Below are 19,237 nucleotides of genomic sequence, written 5' to 3' on the forward strand. Positions count from 1 at the left end.
GATCAGGGGTCTCCAACCTTGGTCCCTTTAAGACTTGTGGACTTCAACTCTCTTGGAGTTGAAGTCCACAAGTCTTAAAGGGACCAAGGTTGGAGACCCCTGATTTAGATTATAGCTCTACAGGAAAAAAAAGTTAAAGAAGAAATAAGGGGAAACAAACTGAATTAATAATCTTCCAGAAAAAGGTTTCTTTGGAGCCATCCTCACTCAATGAGCCTTGCCTATATTTTTGGGTCCAAGATCTTACTGGCATCTGTGGAACTTGTTTAGTTAGATTGACATTGTAGATTTTGTTTGGAATTTTGTGTGTCCTTGTTGTTTTTTCTAGTTCTTCTTATATCCCAATACCTTTCTAACCAGAGTTTTATTTTAAGGAAATTTCTCCTTCAAACTTCCCTATGTTAAAGCCTACGTGGTAGGAGTGCTATTTCTGGTATTTCAAATTCGTTGTAATGTTTATTTCTAGTGTTTTTGGATAAGGAAACCCACAGCACCTTTTCTGGTTTTCCTTAAGAGATTGGTCCTTTATGGAATGTTGAAGAACTTGCCAGCCGAAACATAGCCAAGGACCTTGATGAACGTATCTTTTCTTTTATGTACACTGAGAGCATATGCACCAAGACAAATTCCTTGTGTGTCCAATCACACTTGACCAATAAAATTATATTCTATTCTAGTAACAGAGTTGGAAGGGACCTTGGAGGTCTTCTACCAACCCCTTGCCCAGGCAGGAAACCCTACACCATTTCAGACAAATGGCTATCCAACATTTTCTTAAAAATTTCCAGTGTTGGTACATTCACAACTTCTGCAGGCAAGTTGTTCCATTTATTGATTGTTCTAACTGTCAGGAAATTTTTCCTTAGTTCTAAGTTGCTTCTCTCCTTGATTAGTTTCTACCCATTGCTTCTTGTTCTACCCTCAGGTGCTTTGGAGAATAGTTTGACTCCCTCTTCTTTGTAGCAACCCCTGAGATATTGGAACACTGCTATCATGCCTCCCCTAGTCCTTCTTTTCATTAAACTAGACATACCAATTCCTGCAACCATTCTTCATATGTTTTAGCCTCCAGTTCCCTAATCATCTTTGTTGCTCTTCTCTGCACTCTTTCTAGAGTTGCAATATCTTTTTCACATCGTGGCGACCAAAATTGGATGCAATATTCCAAGTGCGTCCTTACCAAGGCATTATAAAGTGGCACTAATACTTCACATGGTCTTGATTCTATCCCTCTGTTTATGCAGCCCAGAACTGTGTTAGCTTTTTTGGCAGCTGCTGCACACTGCTGGCTCATATCTAAATGGTTGTCCACTAGGACTCCAAGAACCCTCTCACAATTACTACCATTGAGCAAGGTACCACATATACGGTACCTGTGCATTTTGGTTTTTTTGCCTAAATGAAGAACCTTACTTTTTTCACTGTTGAATTTCATTTTGTTAGTTACTGCCCAATGTTCAAGTCTGTCAAGATCCTTCTGTATCCTGAGCCTATCTTCTTGAGTGTTGGCTATTCCTGCCAGCTTGGTGTCATCTGCAAATTTGATGAGTTCCCCATCTATCCCCTTGTCCAAGTCATTGATGAAGATGTTGAAGAGTACTGGGCCTAAAACAGAGCCTTAGGGTACTGAACTGCATACTTCCCTCCATGTGGATGTAGATTCATTGAGGACTACACATTGAGTGCAGTTGGTTAGCCAGTTATGAATCCATCTGGTGGTGGTGCTGTCTTACCCACATTTTTCTACTTTTCTACTTTATCTACTTTATCTAGTAGTAGGTTATGGTCTACTTTATCAAATGCCTTACTTACAAGTAAATTACAAGTAAATTATATCAACAGCATTCCTCTGGTCCACTAATTTTGTCATTTTGTCAAAGAATGCAATGAGATTAGTCTGGCATCATCTGTTTTCTGGCATCATCTGTTTTTGACAAAGCCATGTTGGCTTTTGGTTATTACTTTGTTTGCTTCTAGGGTAACTTGAGTAGTGCCAGCTTATATTCAGTTAAAAACAAATCAAAACAAAACAAAACAAAACAAAACAAAACAAAACTGGGAAGCCATTGGAAGAAGTATCTTGGTGAAGTTTGAAATTATTCCCCCTACCTCACACATGTAAAAAAGCTTCTTCGGAGGAAAAAAATCCTGGAACTATTTCTCCGGTAAAAATAGAAAATTCCATTATCCAATGGATATAAGTTAGATAATGAATTGCACATAAAGTTAACCTGTAAATAATGTTCAATAAAATATATCAAGGAGATGTTCCAGCTTATTAGAGAAAATTGTGAAGCTGTTAATATGTAAAATCAGATATAATTTGATAATAGGCTTTTATTGGTATATTACATAGGATAATTCATGAGGAGGAGCCATGAATTATATTTCTAAATTCTCCTCATTTATCTTTACTGCCTAATCAACCTTTTAATCTCAATCATCCAGTGCTGTTCAGTGTATTCTTAAGAAAACATCTTTTCTGACTTCTTTATCTTAAAAAAAATATTATTAATTATTATCCCATTACTCCATTTTATTCTTACAAAAGCGCTTGAAATGACTGCTTATTCTGAATGACATTATACTATTAATATATTTTTACAGTGGTGTGATTCAGTTGTCTCGAGCCAATTTGCGTGAACTGGTACTTAAATTGCTGGTTGGCCCCGCCCCTCCCCTTCCAGGAGTCCCCACACACCCCATTTTGGCTCCCAGGTAAGTGCAGGAAAGCCTATTAGGCCCAAAATGGAGTGCAGTGTGTGTGTGTGGCACATTCCCCCTGTGGCCTGTTTTTACAGGGGGTGCAGTGCATCCCCCGTACCCCATTTTTGGTCCCAGGGGGTGCGGGAGGCCGAGTGCTGCCTGTCATACCCACTGGCCATGCCCACCATGGCCACGTCCACCCAGCCAGTCATTACAGCAGAGAACCGGTTGTTAAATTATTTGAATCCCAACACTGTATTTTTATACTGTCTATGCACTCATCAGATTGTGAAGGAACAATGTAAAATTAAGAAGAAGTCATAGAACAAGATGTTAATCAGAACCAAAAATGGAAGCCAGAGGCCAGCCTGAAATCAAAGATCAAGAGATCTTAGTCCAGAAGAAAGAAACATGCTGTTTTTTTAAAGACAGAATATTCATTCTGAATGCAGTATATATCACTTCATCTACTTTGATATTTCTATGTAGAAAAACAACTCTGAAAGTTCAAAATATATAACAGCTTTAATGTGGAAGCTACTATGAAGCATGTTACTTACTCCAGAATAAAATGGTTCACCAGACACACAGATGACATCTTGTTCTTGAATTGTCAAAATATCTTTGGCTAAGTGCAGCCGCACTTTGAAAGGCTCCTGATTACCATCCTGTAGCAAACAAATCCCTGTCTTTGACTTTAAAAGGCAGAAGAAGAAGAAAGTTTTATTAGTTGTCAAATTGTTTACGGACTATTTATTCTAAGGATCAAAAATAGTTTCCTTTAGTTTTTAACTGGAACATTCAGTAAAACTAATAAAGTAAGGTATATCGCAAATGATCCATTAAAATCCTCTCAATTAGCAGAAATATTGAAACATGCAATGCAAAAATTATTAATAGAAGTTTGGAAACTCAGACATTAAGTAACATTTAAATATTGAAAGTATCTTGGCTTTGTACATGGATGAAGGACTAAAACTTCTAAAATGTGATCATAAACTAAAAGACCATTTTTGCAATAGCAGGGTTTATAGCAGTATATAGCAGTATCCTACCTAGGCATATAAAATACAACTTGCACATTATTTGATAGAGTAGCAACCTGATAATTTTTTGTTAAAGTTACAGCATTTGATTTATCTAATTAAAATTATTAGGATTACTCAATAGCCAAGACCTTAATTGGGATCACAGAAACACTATAAAAAGTTCAACTAAATATCACTCTGTTTTATTATTGTAATCCAGTAAATAACTCTTCAATGTACAAAAACAAATTCAATACAAGTGCTTTTCAGATTGTAGCCTAGATTTGTGAATGTATTAATTAATTAAAATTAATCACAGCTATTCTGGAAAAACAAGGCCACTATAGCTATTAGAAATGCTGTATAACCTACAGCAGGATGTAGATTTTCTACTTCAAAATTTTGTAATTCCTTTTTAAAAAAAATTCACTAAGTATTTTGCTGATGTTCACCTTCCTTTCATGAGAATTTAAGGGCATGTGGGATTTTTTGGATGGACAGTTTATATATGTTTGGAGGGTGCAATGATCTCTGACTTCATCCTTCTTTTCCTCTTTTGAATTTCTGAAATAGTATTGATACATGGAGAATTATTCTACTTCAGTTATTCTCCAAATTTTATTACCCAAAACAGAGATATCCAATATCTTACAACCTCTTTGTAGAGTTGCCAGGTGCCTACACATCTAATTATGGAAATCCTATTGGAAGCTAACTGTTTCTTGAAACAAGGAACAAGTTTGTAAATCTGTTCAGTACATTATAGACTCTAATGCCCTTCCTCAACCAGGCCAAAATTGTACTGTTGTACTGGTTTTAAGTACAAGGAAAAGTAGTCCTACCCCTGGCGGACTGTTATAAAATCTGCAGTCATTATGTCAGCCAATAAATGTTGAATATTAAAAGTAAATATTAAATTTCATCCATTCCAGCAAACTCATGTCTGAGCATTGTGTGCAGACCTGGAATCAATGTCATGTTCTCAATTTTAAAATTTTATGACTGACCCTAGTTCTTTACACTCCATTCTCTAAATTTCTTGTTTCTTTGCATTTGAACTTCAAGATAGCAGCTTAGAAAACAAATATGGTTTTCAGGAGACAGGAAAGAAAATCAGAAATGATGGAAAACAAATACAGAGTGACATTTTAATTCTGTTAATCTCCACCAAATAAGGTTAGCTGGATGGCAGAAATGTGTGTTGATCTGAATTTTGGAAGAACAGTTCCTAATTCATTTGATGGTTTCTTAGCATAACATTTCTTGGAAAAAATGTATATAGTTATGTTGTGTTATTTGACTCTATATTCGTTTCCTGGCTAATTACCTTATAAAATCTCCCAAGCAGCTTGATGAAAAAAGCTAGGGGCAAGAATTAAATAACATCTAACTATACAGTAGGCCTAATTAAGCATCACAGTGAAATTAAAATAAGAGTGAACAGTGGGATGCACACAGGCAAAACCTATTCAAAATGAATAAGGAAATCAAGCATGAGAAAAGCAAAAACAAAACACATCCCAGCAAACACACAAACACAATTCAGTGATATGAATTCCCTAGTATTATTTCATAGTACAATAGTTGCAGCTATACAATACATCCTTAAACTATTATTCTAGTTCTGACTTTAAAAAGCAGTGATTTATGTAAATGAGAGGGGTTTTACCCTTTAGAATGAATAGAATTCTAATTTATTTCAGTTCTACAATAATTCATGCTGCTGATAATATATATATTATGCATGAAGCTTGACCTTGACATTTAATTATCAGTAGCATCAATTTCTGATCTCACTTTGACTAAGATTGCAATACACATACTTCAGGAATGTTTAGAAGAACACATCCTGGGCTTTTGTCTCTTCACTTTTTATAGTAGCTTGCTAATTCAAAACTGTTTGTAATTATCTGAATGGTTTCTAATCATCTTATTCCAGTGGTGAAATCCAATTTTTTTTACTAGTGGTTGTGTGGGTGTGGCTTGGTGAGTGTGGTGTGGCTTGGTGGGCATAGCAGGGGAAGGATATTGCAAACTCTCCATTCCCACCCCACTCTGGGGTCAACTGGTATTTGCTGGTTCTCTGAACTACTCAAAATTTCCACTGCCAGTTCTCCGAACTGCTCAAAATTTCCACTGCCAGTTCTCCAGAACCTGTCAGAACCTGCTGGATTTCACCTGTGTCTTATTCCATTTTATGCAAATTTATCCATTATTCTAAGTCTATTTCCTTTTACTTACACTCTCAAACTAGAGAGATATGGAAGTTGCATTATATCATGTCCTCATGTATATGGTTTTATGAGCTCTGTCCTTTATTCGAGATCAAAAGGGATTTCTCTATACACGTACCTCATACATGAGAGCATGACCTAATATAATACCTGTATCTCTGGTATGGGAGTTTAAGAAAAAAGAATAGGCTATATTGAGTATTTTAAAGGTGGTATTCCACTTACCAACACTCCTGAGCTCCAAAGCCTGAAGACCATCTAAAACTAATATACTGCATATAATCACATAAAAAAATGCAATGACCCATAAGTTCAATTCCCTATAGAGGGAACTGACAGATGAGCCTCATATAAATTAAAGCTCATATTCTTTTGTTTTGGGTTAATGCTAATAAATTCATTATTAGTCATACTTAACACTTTTTTAAAAAAATCTAGCATTATTTATAATTAGTTCTTAATGATGCTAGAATATGAAAAAATGAAGGAAGTGGAAGATAAGGAGATAAATGCAGAAAAAGCTAGGTAAAGAATTAAAATAACATCTAACTATACAGTAGGCCTAATTAAGCATCACAGTGAAATTAAAATAAGAGTGAACAGTGGGATGCACACAGGCAAAACCTATTCAAAATGAATAAGGAAATCAAGCATGAGAAAAGCAAAAACAAAACACATCCCAGCAAACACACAAACACAATTCAGTGATATGAATTCCCTAGTATTATTTCATAGTACAATAGTTGCAGCTATACAATACATCCTTAAACTATTATTCCAGTTCTGACTTTAAAAAGCAGTGATTTATATAAATGAGAGAGGTTTTACCCTTTAGAATGAATAGAATTCTAATTTATTTCAGTTCTACAATAATTCATGCTGCTGATAATATATATATTATGCATGAAGCTTGACCTTGACATTTAATTATCAGTAGCATCAATTTCTGATCTCACTTTGACTAAGATTGCAATACACATACTTCAGGAATGTTTAGAAGAACACATCCTGGGCTTTTGTCTCTTTTCACTTTTTATAGTAGCTTGCTAATTCAAAACTGTTTGTAATTATCTGAATGGTTTCTAATCATCTTATTCCAGTGGTGAAATCCATTTTTTTTTACTAGTGGTTGTGTGGGTGTGGCTTGGTGAGTGTGGTGTGGCTTGGTGGGCATAGCAGGGGAAGGATATTGCAAACTCTCCATTCCCCACTCTGGGGTCAACTGATATTTGCTGGTTCTCTGAACTACTCAAAATTTCCACTGCCAGTTCTCCGAACTGCTCAAAATTTCCACTACCAGTTCTCCAGAACCTGTTGGATTTCACCTTTGTCTTATTCCATTTTATGCAAATTTATCCATTATTCTAAGTCTATTTCCTTTTACTTACACTCTCAAACTAGAGAGATATGGAAGTTGCATTACATCATGTCCTCATGTATATGGTTTTAGAGCTCTGTCCTTTATTCGAGATCAAAAGGGATTTCTCTATACACGTACCTCATACATGAGAGCATGACCTAATATAATACCTGTATCTCTGGTATGGGAGTTTAAGAAAAAAGAATAGGCTATATCGAGTATTTTAAAGGTGGTATTCCACTTACCAACACTCCTGAGCTCCAAAGCCTGAAGACCATCTAAAACTAATATACTGCATATAATCACATAAAAAAATGCAATGACCCATAAGTTCAATTCCCTAAAGAGGGAACTGACAGATGAGCCTCATATAAATTAAAGCTCATATTCTTTTGTTTTGGGTTAATGCTAATAAATTCATTATTAGTCATACTTAACACTCTTTAAAAAAAATCTAGCATTATTTATAATTAGTTCTTAATGATGCTAGAATATGAAAAAATGAAGGAAGTGGAAGATAAGGAGATAAATGCAGAAAAAGCTAGGTAAAGAAAATGAAAAATAAAGGCTTTGCATACCACATTCATAGTCCAATGGTCAGCATGGAATTAAAGGGGATAAAAAGAATGCATGCATAAATGTGTCCATGAATACATAAAGAGGTTTTTTTGTATGGTATCATTGTTTTCTTATATATACATGGTTATAATTGTAGATATGATGTTAAGTGAAGTGTAGCCCTATTAAAATCATCTTTGCATTTGTATGAAGCTTGATTTTGTAAACACAAAAATGTTCAAAGAATGGAAGTTTGAGAAGTCTCCTATCCCCTGCCCTGGCTATGAAGTTGATAAAGTTTTGCTTTATTTTTAAATATGCAAACCTCCATTTAATAATTCATATAATCCACACAAAGTTTATCATGAGAGTAAATGAGATAAAATAAGCACATATACATGCTTAAGTTAGAAAAATTTGTACTACCTCTTCACATGCAGTCCTGAAATCCATGTGCTATGGCACCAAGAGATAATTGTCTAAAAGAATGGAAAAAACATATTTTAATTTTAAAAAAATGAAGACAGCAAAGGAGAAAGATGCCCAAATTTAAGGTATTCTGAGGTATTATACATTAAATACCATTTAAGGCTAGCAAAATGTCTATTCTCAATCATCCAGGTCATGGTTGTCCCAAAGATGCTTTTCAAAAGGCAACTGGACTTTCTTGGTTTTTTCCCTCAAAGGATTTTGCTTCTTATCCAAGAAGCTCATCCAGAACTGAAGAAGCTTCTTGGACGAGAAGCAAAATGTTTCCAAGGAAATAAAAACAAGAAAATCCAACTGCCTTTTAAAAAGCATCTTTGAGTTAAGGCTAGCTAATTTAAACTACCTCCAAATGAATTTGTATATGAAATATCATCCCACATTCTAATTTTGCTTATAAATGTAAGTATGCTGGCTTATTCTACTTCAGTACAAAATAATTTTTAACAATGTAAATGCCTAGAAGAGCATCTGAAATCTTAGTAAAAAACTGAATGGTATTAAAAAGAAAGAAAGAAAAAGATAATAGAAATAATATTTTTGTATATCTATGGAAGTGGAAAAGCCAAAACAGTGCATCTATTCCATCTGCATACTTAGTGTAAAATGTTTATTTTTATGGAAATGCCTGCCACATTATTTAATTTTGCATACAGTTTTCACCATCAAGAAACAGCGCGAGCATATAAAACCTCCAAACATGGCTAACAAACAAACCCTTAGTATTATTATTTTGATTTGATTTGTTTTGTTGTTATTTTAATGGTTTTAACTGGTTGCTTATTGTACACCAGCCAGAGTTACATTTTTGAGACAGGTAGTTATAAACATTGAAAAAACAAATCAAAATACTATGAAATCAGTTACTATGAAGTAAGTGTGAAAATGATAGCACAAACCAGACAAAGGGAAATTTTTATATCATGAAATAAAGCGTGTCATTGAAATAGTTGAGGCTATTCAAAGATTGTGTCCGGAAATGAATTAATCTGTAAAGTTCCTTTGGTTGCAGTTTTCTGGAGCTGGACCTTGCTTTCTATCTGAAATTTCATCAGATTCACAGAATAATTTCCTGTACTTTTCAGCCAGTGACTTTAGTCTTTAGGACTAGGATCACACCTATCAGGTTCCCATTCTAAATTGAAATTCACTATTACATTATTTATATTTAATTAAAAATGGAAATAATGCAACTTTAAACAAAATCAAAACTAATAATACAAATACATTATATTTCAGAGTATCAGTTTAACAAATATTGAAATAGTTTAACTATCAATCTTTTACTTTTCAAGCCACATACCCTAAAGTAAAATATTTTGAGTAAAATACAAATCACATGGCGGAAAGCTTGCTTCTGGGTTAAAAACATCAAAAAAGCAATGCACACAAGATTACTGCATGAATGTGGTAGCTAAAACACATGCACAATGTACAGTGCGTCTTCCAAAGTCTACACATTTTGCATACATACAAGTGTAAAATTTTGAAGCTATGTTATAAAAAAATAAAAACAAAACAATACAAAGTATTCATTTTTGTAGCATATTTTACTGATCTAAATTCACTATACCACATTAAGAACATATGTGGCCATATGCTCCAGTCGTACAGGTAGTCATTACTTAAGGGGGCCGGAATAGCTCAGGCTGGTAAAGCCTGTTATTAAGAACACAAAAGCCTGCAATTACTGCAGGTTCAAGCCCGGCCCAAGGTTGACTCAGCCTTCCATCCTTTATAAGGTAGGTAAAATGAGGACCCAGATTGTTGGGGGGGCAATAAGTTGACTTTGTAAAAATATACAAATAGAATGAGACTATTGCCTTATACACTGTAAGCCGCCCTGAGTCTTCGGAGAAGGGCGGGGTATAAATGTAAACAAAATAAATAAATAAATGACAACTTGTTCAGTGACCATTTTAATATAAGTGCTGAACCACAAGTGGTCCTTGTTTAATACAAGTGCTGAAAAACTGTGCAGCATACCAATGTTCATGTGATTACAATTTGGCCACCTGGTGACCAGTTTAAAATTAAGATGTCACAGCATCCTACAGTGACATCATAATTTCTGATCACCTTTTCTGACTCTCATTACCAGCTTCCAATAAGCAAAGTATTTGGGGACTCAGACGGAAGTTAGAAATGATGACTATGTGACACTGTGCTTAATGGCATTGCAGAATTTGCTTAATAACAGCAACTGGAAATGCAGGAACTGCTGTCACTAAGCAGCACAATCACATAATGCTGTGTTTTTAGGACCCTGTAACTCAGTAACCAAAATTGCAACGGTTAAGTTGGACTACGTGTAATATTATTTTATTTGGTATCTTTAATACAGATTAAAGTATATTTTTGTCAGGCAATAATATGCACTAACTGAACTGACTTTAAAAAGGTCTTCATTATTATCTGTTAATTCTGTATACTGACAAGAAATAAAAGTTGGAAGACAGAATAATCCATCAGTCTGAAAATAAAATTAGTCATAATATCTGACCTTTAACTTTTCCAAACTCCCTCTTTTAGAAAAACCAGGGGAAAAAATCCAATATGACAAATAGACTTACACATTGGTATTTCAGTTTCATTTTCTTAGCTATCACTACTGTGTACAGATTCTATTTCTTCCAAGATGGAAAGTTCATTTTTATCCTCTTGGTAGACTTCCAATCAGAAAAATAAAGGTTTACTCAGATTGAGTCAAACTTTCTGCTCAAATAAATCCTCTCTGGTGAGGATTGTGATACTGTAGATAAAAAAAAATTATGTTATAAGTTGTTAGAAAACATTTGGAAGAATCAAAGGTCAGCAATATATGAGCACTCTGTCTTGTAGCATTTATTATTCTAAAAGAAAATATTTCATTGGCAAGTTGTTTTTTTGAAGTTCAGTTTTTCAGATCATCCAACACTGGAAATTTTTAAGAAAATGTTGGATAACCATCTGACTGAGATGGTGTAGGGTTCCTGCCTAGGCAGGGGTTGGACTAGAAGGCCTCCAAGGTCCCTTCCAACTCTGTTGTTATGTTATGTTATGTTATAGAACACAATTAAGAACACAAAGCCTGCAATTACTGCAGGTTCAAGCCCGGCCCAAGATTGACTCAGCCTTCCATCCTTTTATAAGGTAGGTAAAATGAGGACCCAGATTGTTGGGGGCAATAAGTTGACTTTGTAAAAAATATACAAATAGAATGAGACTATTGCCTTATACACTGTAAGCCGCCCTGAGTCTTCGGAGAAGGGCCGGATAGCTCAGGCTGGTAAGGCCTGTTATTAAGAACACAATTAAGAACACAAAGCCTGCAATTACTGCAGGTTCAAGCCCGGCCCAAGGTTGACTCAGCCTTCCATCCTTTTATAAGGTAGGTAAAATGAGGACCCAGATTGTTGGGGGGGCAATAAGTTGACTTTGTAAAAAATATACAAATAGAATGAGACTATTGCCTTATACACTGTAAGCCGCCCTGAGTCTTCGGAGAAGGGCGGGATATAAATGTAAACAAAAAAAAAAATATTTGCAAGAAAGAGAAGACACATATCAGTGCAAACTGGCTGCAGGATTTGGAGCAGATCCCAGAAATCTCCCAGAACAGGAACCAGTCACCATCACAGTAGCAGAAATGCAACAGTGAGTCACAAACTTGAAGAGCTGGACATCACCTGACCCAGACTTAATCCAGACCTACTGGCTAACAGCAGTACATGAATGGCTAGCAGCACAGATGAACCAACTGCTAGTAGCAGGCTTCGACTAGCTAACACAAAGAAGGATAGTGTTGATCATAAAAAATACTAATCCACCATCCAACTACTGGTAATAACCTGCTTCTCCACCACATGGAAAGTCCTATCAGCACTAAAGCTGTCAAGTTACATGTGGGCTAGCACAGGAACCCAACTCACAAGCGCAAAGGGAACAACACCAAAGGCTCAGAACAATTATATCACCTTCCCAAAATATGCACTTATTTATTTCTTATATTTTAAAAACATTTTATTATTTTATGTAATCTATTTAAAATATGCACTTTCATTTAGTGTTGTGAGACACCAAGAGAAATAGCCAAAACCAACATGATACTTTTGTAGCCAGGTAGCTATTCAAAAAGCTATACTGTATTGCAATTTTAAATTCCACCTCACATATTTTGATTATGCTTGGACAGAGATTGTTCAGAAAAGCCAACATATTACACTTGTATAGCAACAGCTTCCAAAGCCAAGAATATAAAATTGGTTCGTGCAAAAATATTCACATTGAGAGCATATTGCTGACTACTGGGGGTTAGTTGTGAAATAATATTATCTAGATATGCAACTATCTCAGGTCAATTGTGTCTGCTGTTTTATTAGTTAATGAACTCTCCAAATCTTTATGGTTTGGTAGAATTTGTTTTTAAACAGATAAGTCACAATATGTTATATAGAAATGACTCCCTTCTCAGCCCCAACTTAGGGCTTGACAACTTTCAAGTCGTCAAAAGGGGAATATTACAAATCAAATATACAAAGTTTGAGATTTTTGTTGCAGAAGATTTTTTTAGACAGTGGTGGTAGCATATGGCAATTCCTAAATAAAAATAAACTGCTGTATTCTCCTTTTTCTTCTGTCTTCCATCTGATAGACATTCAAGTTTTCAAGAATAGCAGATTCATTTAACTCATCTCAGATGGGATGTGCAAATAAACAACATTGAATAGTCAGCTTTGTAATTATACTTGACAGTCCCTTGGCAGACAACCCTTTTATGTAACACTGAAAAAGCATTTTAAAATACACAATTAAATCATTTTTGTTGCAAAGGGAAATCAATGGCATGCTACTGTATGCTCCTGGAAGCAAAACTCTTTAAATTATTATTCACTTATATAAATAGGCTTGTATCTAGATTTCTATAAAGGTCAAAGTTTCTTCTAGTCAAAAGGAGAACTGGGACAAGATTGAAGTTTTCCAATGGAGGAAAGGATGAGATTGTGTGGTTCCTTCTTCCTCCTATGGGTTACCCCAATACCAATTTCCACACTGTTCAAATGTCTTCTAAACCAGGGGTCTACAACCTTGTCAACTGTAAGACTTCAACTCCCAGAATTCATCAGCCAGTTTTGCTGGCTGAGGGATTCTGGGAGTTGAAGTCCACAAGTCTTACATTTGACAAGGTTGGAGACCCCTGTTCTAAACATTTGGAAAAGCAGCATCTATGTTATATAGCCCTGATGGCAAACCTATGGCATGCATAGCCATATTGGTGGGCACGCGAAATCAGGTCTGGCACGCATGCGCGCACTGGCCAGCTGATTTTTGGGCCTTCTGGGCCCACCAAAAGTAAGGAAACAGGCTGTTTGCTGCCTCCAGAGGGCCTGGGGGTGTGTGAGGCCCTCTGGATGCCAGAAATGGCCCATTTGCCAACTTCCGGTGGGACCGGAAGGCCCGTTTTTTGCTGTCCCCAAACTCCACAGCCTCTCTAGGAGTTTGGGAAAGGCAAAAAATGGCCTTCCCCACCACCTCTGGAGGCCCCCCCCAGAGGTGGGACTGGAAGTTGGCAAATGGGCCATTTCTGGCCTCCGGAGGGCCTCCGGGGGGGGAAGCTGTTTTTGCCCTCTGTAGACTCCTAGAAAGGCTCTGGAGCCTGGTGAGAGAGAAAAATAGGAGTACTAGGCCATCGTGTGCCAGGAGCGGGAGGAGCAGGGGGGTTGTACAGGTATGCACGGAATGGGGTGCATAGAATTATTGGTGTGGGCATGTGCACGCATCACCCCCCCTCCTGACATATGATGGCAAAAAGGTTAGCCATCACCGTTATATAGCAAAGAAAAGCCTTTGCCCTAAAGATACTGTGTGTAACACAAGTAAATCATTAAGATGGTGTAATTATAGGTACATTCCTGAAATGAATTTGACCTTAAAACTGCTTTTATTTATTTATTTATTTATTTTGTCACAACAATATATGTAGGTATCATACAAAAAAGATTATATAGTATATAAACACATATATGAGTAAATATAAGGAGGTATAAGCATATATATATAGGAAGAAGAAAAGAAAAACAATAGGACAGGAACGGTAGGCACATTTGTGCACTTATGCACGCCCCTTATGGTCCTCTTAGGAATGGGGTGAGGTCAATAGTAGAAAGTTTTTGGTTAAAGCTTTTAGGATTATGAGAAGAGACCACAGAGTCAGGTAAAGTATTCCAAGCACTGATGATTCTGTTACAGAAGTCATATTTTCTGCAATCTAGATTAAAGCGGTTGACATTAAGTTTAAATCTATTAGTTTTCTAATTTAATTGCAATTAAAGCTGAAGTAGTCTTTAACTAATTTAATTGCAATTAAAGCTGAAGTAGTCTTTAACAGGAAGGACATTACAATAGATGATTCTATGAGTTAAACTAAGGTCTTGTCGAAGGCGACGGAGTTCCAAGTTTTCTAAGCCTAGGATTTCAAGTCTTTGCTATGAAGGTAACGTTACTTAAAAGCAGAATAATGTATCAGCTCTATTTTGGTGAAAGTTGTATTGCTGTTGTTGTTTATTGGATATTGGCTATGCCAGAAACCTTACACACGGTTCTAAGGGTTTTTTCTTTTCATTATTGCACAAGAAAATAGCACAAAAGAACTTGCCCAATAGATTAATGTTTTTCACATATTCCTATCTTGTAAATTAGAGCATAATACAAATGAATTACTGTCAATAGTTAAACCTTGTCAGCACAATCCAAACAAGCAAAACTAATTCTGAATTTTCAGAACTTCAAAGGGTGAACTGAATTATTGAATAATATATATATTATTACCAGAGGCTTAGCAAATGAGACTGAACTGAATACTTTACAGAAATATATTCTTGTAAAAAGACTACATATAGACAACTTCCATTATTTGTTTTTTAAAAGCTTGAAATGCAAAAATGCAAGCAGTCTGTATTCTTTTTTGTATTATATTCACGGTATGCCTAGAAATAGTGCAATATATCTCATAGAATGGTTCACAAGCAGTTTTGCCAAGCCTTTGTTTTTGCTGTCAGCGTGATCTCTATTATTTTAGCCTTTCTGTCATCACTGCTCAGGTTTTTTGTTTCCTGTTTGTATGGCCTGGCATGGTGGCTCAGTGGACATGGCTAAAAGAGCATTTTTGCTGCTGCTGTTGCTGCCGTCATGGCTTTTTTATTATTACAATCTTTGGTTTGTCCTCAGTCTGTTTGTTTTCTGATGCTTCTCTTCTGTTAAATGCCAGATTGGTGGTAAAATAGACTCTAAAAGACTTGATCCAGAATAGTGTGTGTGTGTGTGTGTGTGTGTGTGTGTGTGTGTGTGTGTGTGTGTGCCTGCGTGTGCATGTGTGTGTGAGACAGACACCTCGTTGGGAAAGATGAGTAGTACCATCTGGCTGTGAAAGTTGGACCATAAGAAAGGCTGAGCGCCAAAGAATTGAGGCCTTTGAACTATGGTGCTGGAGAAGATTCCTGCGATTCCCTTGGACTGCAAGGAGATCAAACCGGTCAGTCCTGATTCCCTTGGACTGCAAGGAGATCAAACCGGTCAGTCCTGATTCCCTTGGACTGCAAGGAGATCAACCCTGATTGCTCTTTAGAAGGCCAGATCCTGAAGATAAAACTCAAATACTTTAGCCACCTAATGAGAAGGAAGGATTCACTGGAGAAGAGCCTAATGTTGGGAAAGATTGAGGGCAAAAGAAGAATGGGATGACAGAGAACAAAGTGGCAGTGTAGAGTCACCAAAGCAGTAGGTGTGAGCTTAAATAGACTCCAGAGGATGGTAAAGGACAGGAAGGCTTGGAGGAATGTTGTCCAATGGGTCGAACATGACTTTGTAACTAACAACACCATCTAGTCTCAGGTTGTCCCAATGTTTTTCTTTGTTTAGAAGTAGAGATATAAAGGATACAGAGACACAGGACACAAGTAGTAATTTGTCTCACCAAAACCAAGATTTCTAAATTCAAGTTGGATGATTGAAACAGAATCAGTATCCTGATAGTATAGAATGACCAGTGGCCACTCTAACTAAGCTGAGAAGGACCCTACAATGGTTTTATGTGAGGGCTTAGATATTTTTATCGACACCATTTTTTGAGGAAAAGTTCAGAAGGTCATGTCCCCCATGATTAGTTATAAATTTATCTCAAATAATATCTTCCCCCACTGTTACACATTGAATTTGCTTTTCTGCACTGATGAAGGTGCTCCTTGAGTGAAGTAACCAGTTTTGGTTCATTTGTCATGGATGGATCATCAGCTACAGTAGATAAATATTTCCTCCTTCTGCAGAGGTACAGGGTTGGTTTTCCAGGCCTGACTGCAATGACATATTGCTTTTGGGGGAAGAGGAATTTTCAAAATTCAGTGTAGGAAAGCTTGCTGATGTGCCAGACCTTGCAATTAAGGCATTGCTGATTTACTGGAATATCAAGCTATCCTGGGCAATTGGCTTCTAAAGATATTATGTCAGCTATCATAAGTCTGTTGAAGAACTGCAGGGAATGAAGAGTGGGCATTTTTGGTTTTATACTGGTGGCATAAAACCAAAAGCAGAAATGAACACCACAAAACACATAATGCAACCTATGCCATGGGAGTGAAGGAACAGAAAAATATTTTCTCCCTCTTCCCCTGATTTTCACAGAAAATCATCCAAGCAGATTTTTCCAGGTAGTTCAAAGGCTGACATAGTCTTCTAAGAGCCTTTGAACTGTTGAACTGTCACAAAGGTACTGAATGAGTTATGGCCATGACCTGCATTTTAAATCCTATTTGCCAGGTACCAACTGAGAACAATCATGTGAAGGAGGCATTGATATTCATGCCTTCCTTCCAAAGGTAGTGCCACCTGCCTTGAAGATATCCCCTTGTGGGAATAGCCATCACCCATTCTCAATACATCTACAATTCTATATAGCAGTTAATTCCAGGTTTGTGATATATAATTCAAAAACGCATTCACATATTTAAACCTCAATGATATTTGCAACACAATATTAACAAAAATAAGGATGCTGAAGTAAAATAAGGGCAATAAGGCCATATCATTTGAGTTAGTGTTCTCCTCACTCATTTTACACTTCTAACTTAATGAGATGACTGGTGACATTTAAAAAAAGACTGTGTGTGTGGGAAAATCAAAGCATCATCTGTAATCTACATGTCAGTCTTGACGGATGCATATTTTTACATTAACCTTTAACAAGGAAATTGGACAATAGCTTACACAGATCTTCAGCAGCCTTCAAAATCATAGTTATACTGTACAAACCTCAGTGAAGGAGGGTGAAAATGTCTTATTTCAAAAGACTTCATTGTGGAAGTCCAACATTATTAAGGCGAAGAACTCAATATATGTCTCCTGCTTTTTCATGAGATAAGCATTCTGTTTTTTTTTCTATACCATATAGTTTTGTGGTATCTATTAATTCTTGTAGAATTAAGGTACAATCAAATAGTTGAATGATTTATGATTTTATGGAACATTTGCATTTTACTGTATTTAAATGGATCTTCTCTTGCAATCTTGCATTATTTTTTAAGTATTTTAAAAGTGCTGGAATTGTTTTAATTGTTAGTTGTACACCATCTAGAATCACATCTAGTGAAATGGGTAGCTATATACTGTAAATTTTATATATGTGTGCCTGTGTGCGCACACACATACTTGGAGTGGCTAGATAACTTGGAGGATGGAGAGTCAGCTTTTGATACTGGAGACAAATCTTGACTGGTAACTACAGTATCTTACCCATTGGTGTTCTATCTTATCCATTGGTGAACAAAGACCTCCTAATGCTTCACCTGCCTAGCTCAAGATATGAAAGTGACAAGAATTAACAGAGTCATGTCAGCTTGTTACCCCGATGAATAAAGTCCATGCCATATGTTGGGAAACTAGAACAATCTGATGATATGTGGGCTACTGGAACAAACCATACATGGACAAGACAAGAGAACCTGGAATTTATGGAATACTACCACAACAGGAGATCTAATGGGATGGGATATATGAAACTAATGACATGGATGGACAGAAGATTGATATCCATAATAACTGAGGAATAGCTTGTTACCAAATTCTTCAAAATAGTGAAGAGGAAGCTGCAATTACAATTTGAGATAGAACAAGTACATATTACAACATGGACTCAAGAAGACCCAAAAGAATAATGGAATGTGTAGCTAATATATGAAGCTGGAATATCACTGCCACCCACTCTATTACCGAGTAAATCAGCTGATATGAGGCATAAGATCATGGATAAAGTAACTACAATCAATCCTCAAAAGATACCACTACAAACAGTAAACTTTTAATTTTTAGCTAGAGATAAACTTCACTCTGTCTTGGTTTGCAAGAAGAAAGTGGTAATTGATTTATAAGTAAGAACATATTGATGATTAGTCTTACTTATTTCTTGGTGATGTAGAAGAACTCAGGATAATTGAAAGGATTAGACTATTAACCTTTGTTTTCACTTTTTCAAGAAAGAAAACCTAGACACTGAATTATGCACAGACTCCTAATGCTCGTCTATCCATTTAAAATTAGTACATCCATCCATTATGAAATTAAAGTCCTTGCCATTATTAAAAATATGTGCAAGCTGTTGAGCATAATTTCTACTGACAAAATGGAAACATGAGCATTATGAGCAAGTCACATTTAAGGCACATTTAAGACTAGATTATCTATTTATGTTATTTGAAAAATATGTTGTCGAGCTACATAAGGGCACATGTCAAAATGTCAAACAACATTATTAAGAAGATAATGACCCTTAGAATCAGAGCAACATCAGGATCCATCATATTGTAACGGCACATGTTCATGCCTGAAACAAATAAAAT

The 19,237-nt window shown here is 36.1% G+C and overlaps 1 protein-coding gene across 10 annotated transcripts in view; it reads right to left on the minus strand.

The window, feature by feature from the left end:
* Positions 1-19,237, minus strand: part of SNTG1 (syntrophin gamma 1) — a 258,438-nt gene that overhangs the window by 118,531 nt on the left and 120,670 nt on the right. For all 10 annotated transcript variants that reach the window (XM_058175673.1, XM_058175672.1, XM_058175668.1 and 7 more), the window contains 2 exons: positions 8,313-8,365; positions 3,267-3,401 (listed from right to left, as the gene is read on the minus strand). In XM_058175673.1, the coding sequence (XP_058031656.1) occupies positions 3,267-3,401; positions 8,313-8,339 (162 nt within the window). In that variant the 5' untranslated portion in view covers positions 8,340-8,365. The remainder of the gene's footprint in view (positions 1-3,266; positions 3,402-8,312; positions 8,366-19,237) is intronic.

This window comes from Ahaetulla prasina, chromosome 3 (genome assembly GCF_028640845.1).
Source record: "Ahaetulla prasina isolate Xishuangbanna chromosome 3, ASM2864084v1, whole genome shotgun sequence".
Taxonomy (NCBI): Eukaryota; Metazoa; Chordata; class Lepidosauria; order Squamata; family Colubridae; genus Ahaetulla; species Ahaetulla prasina.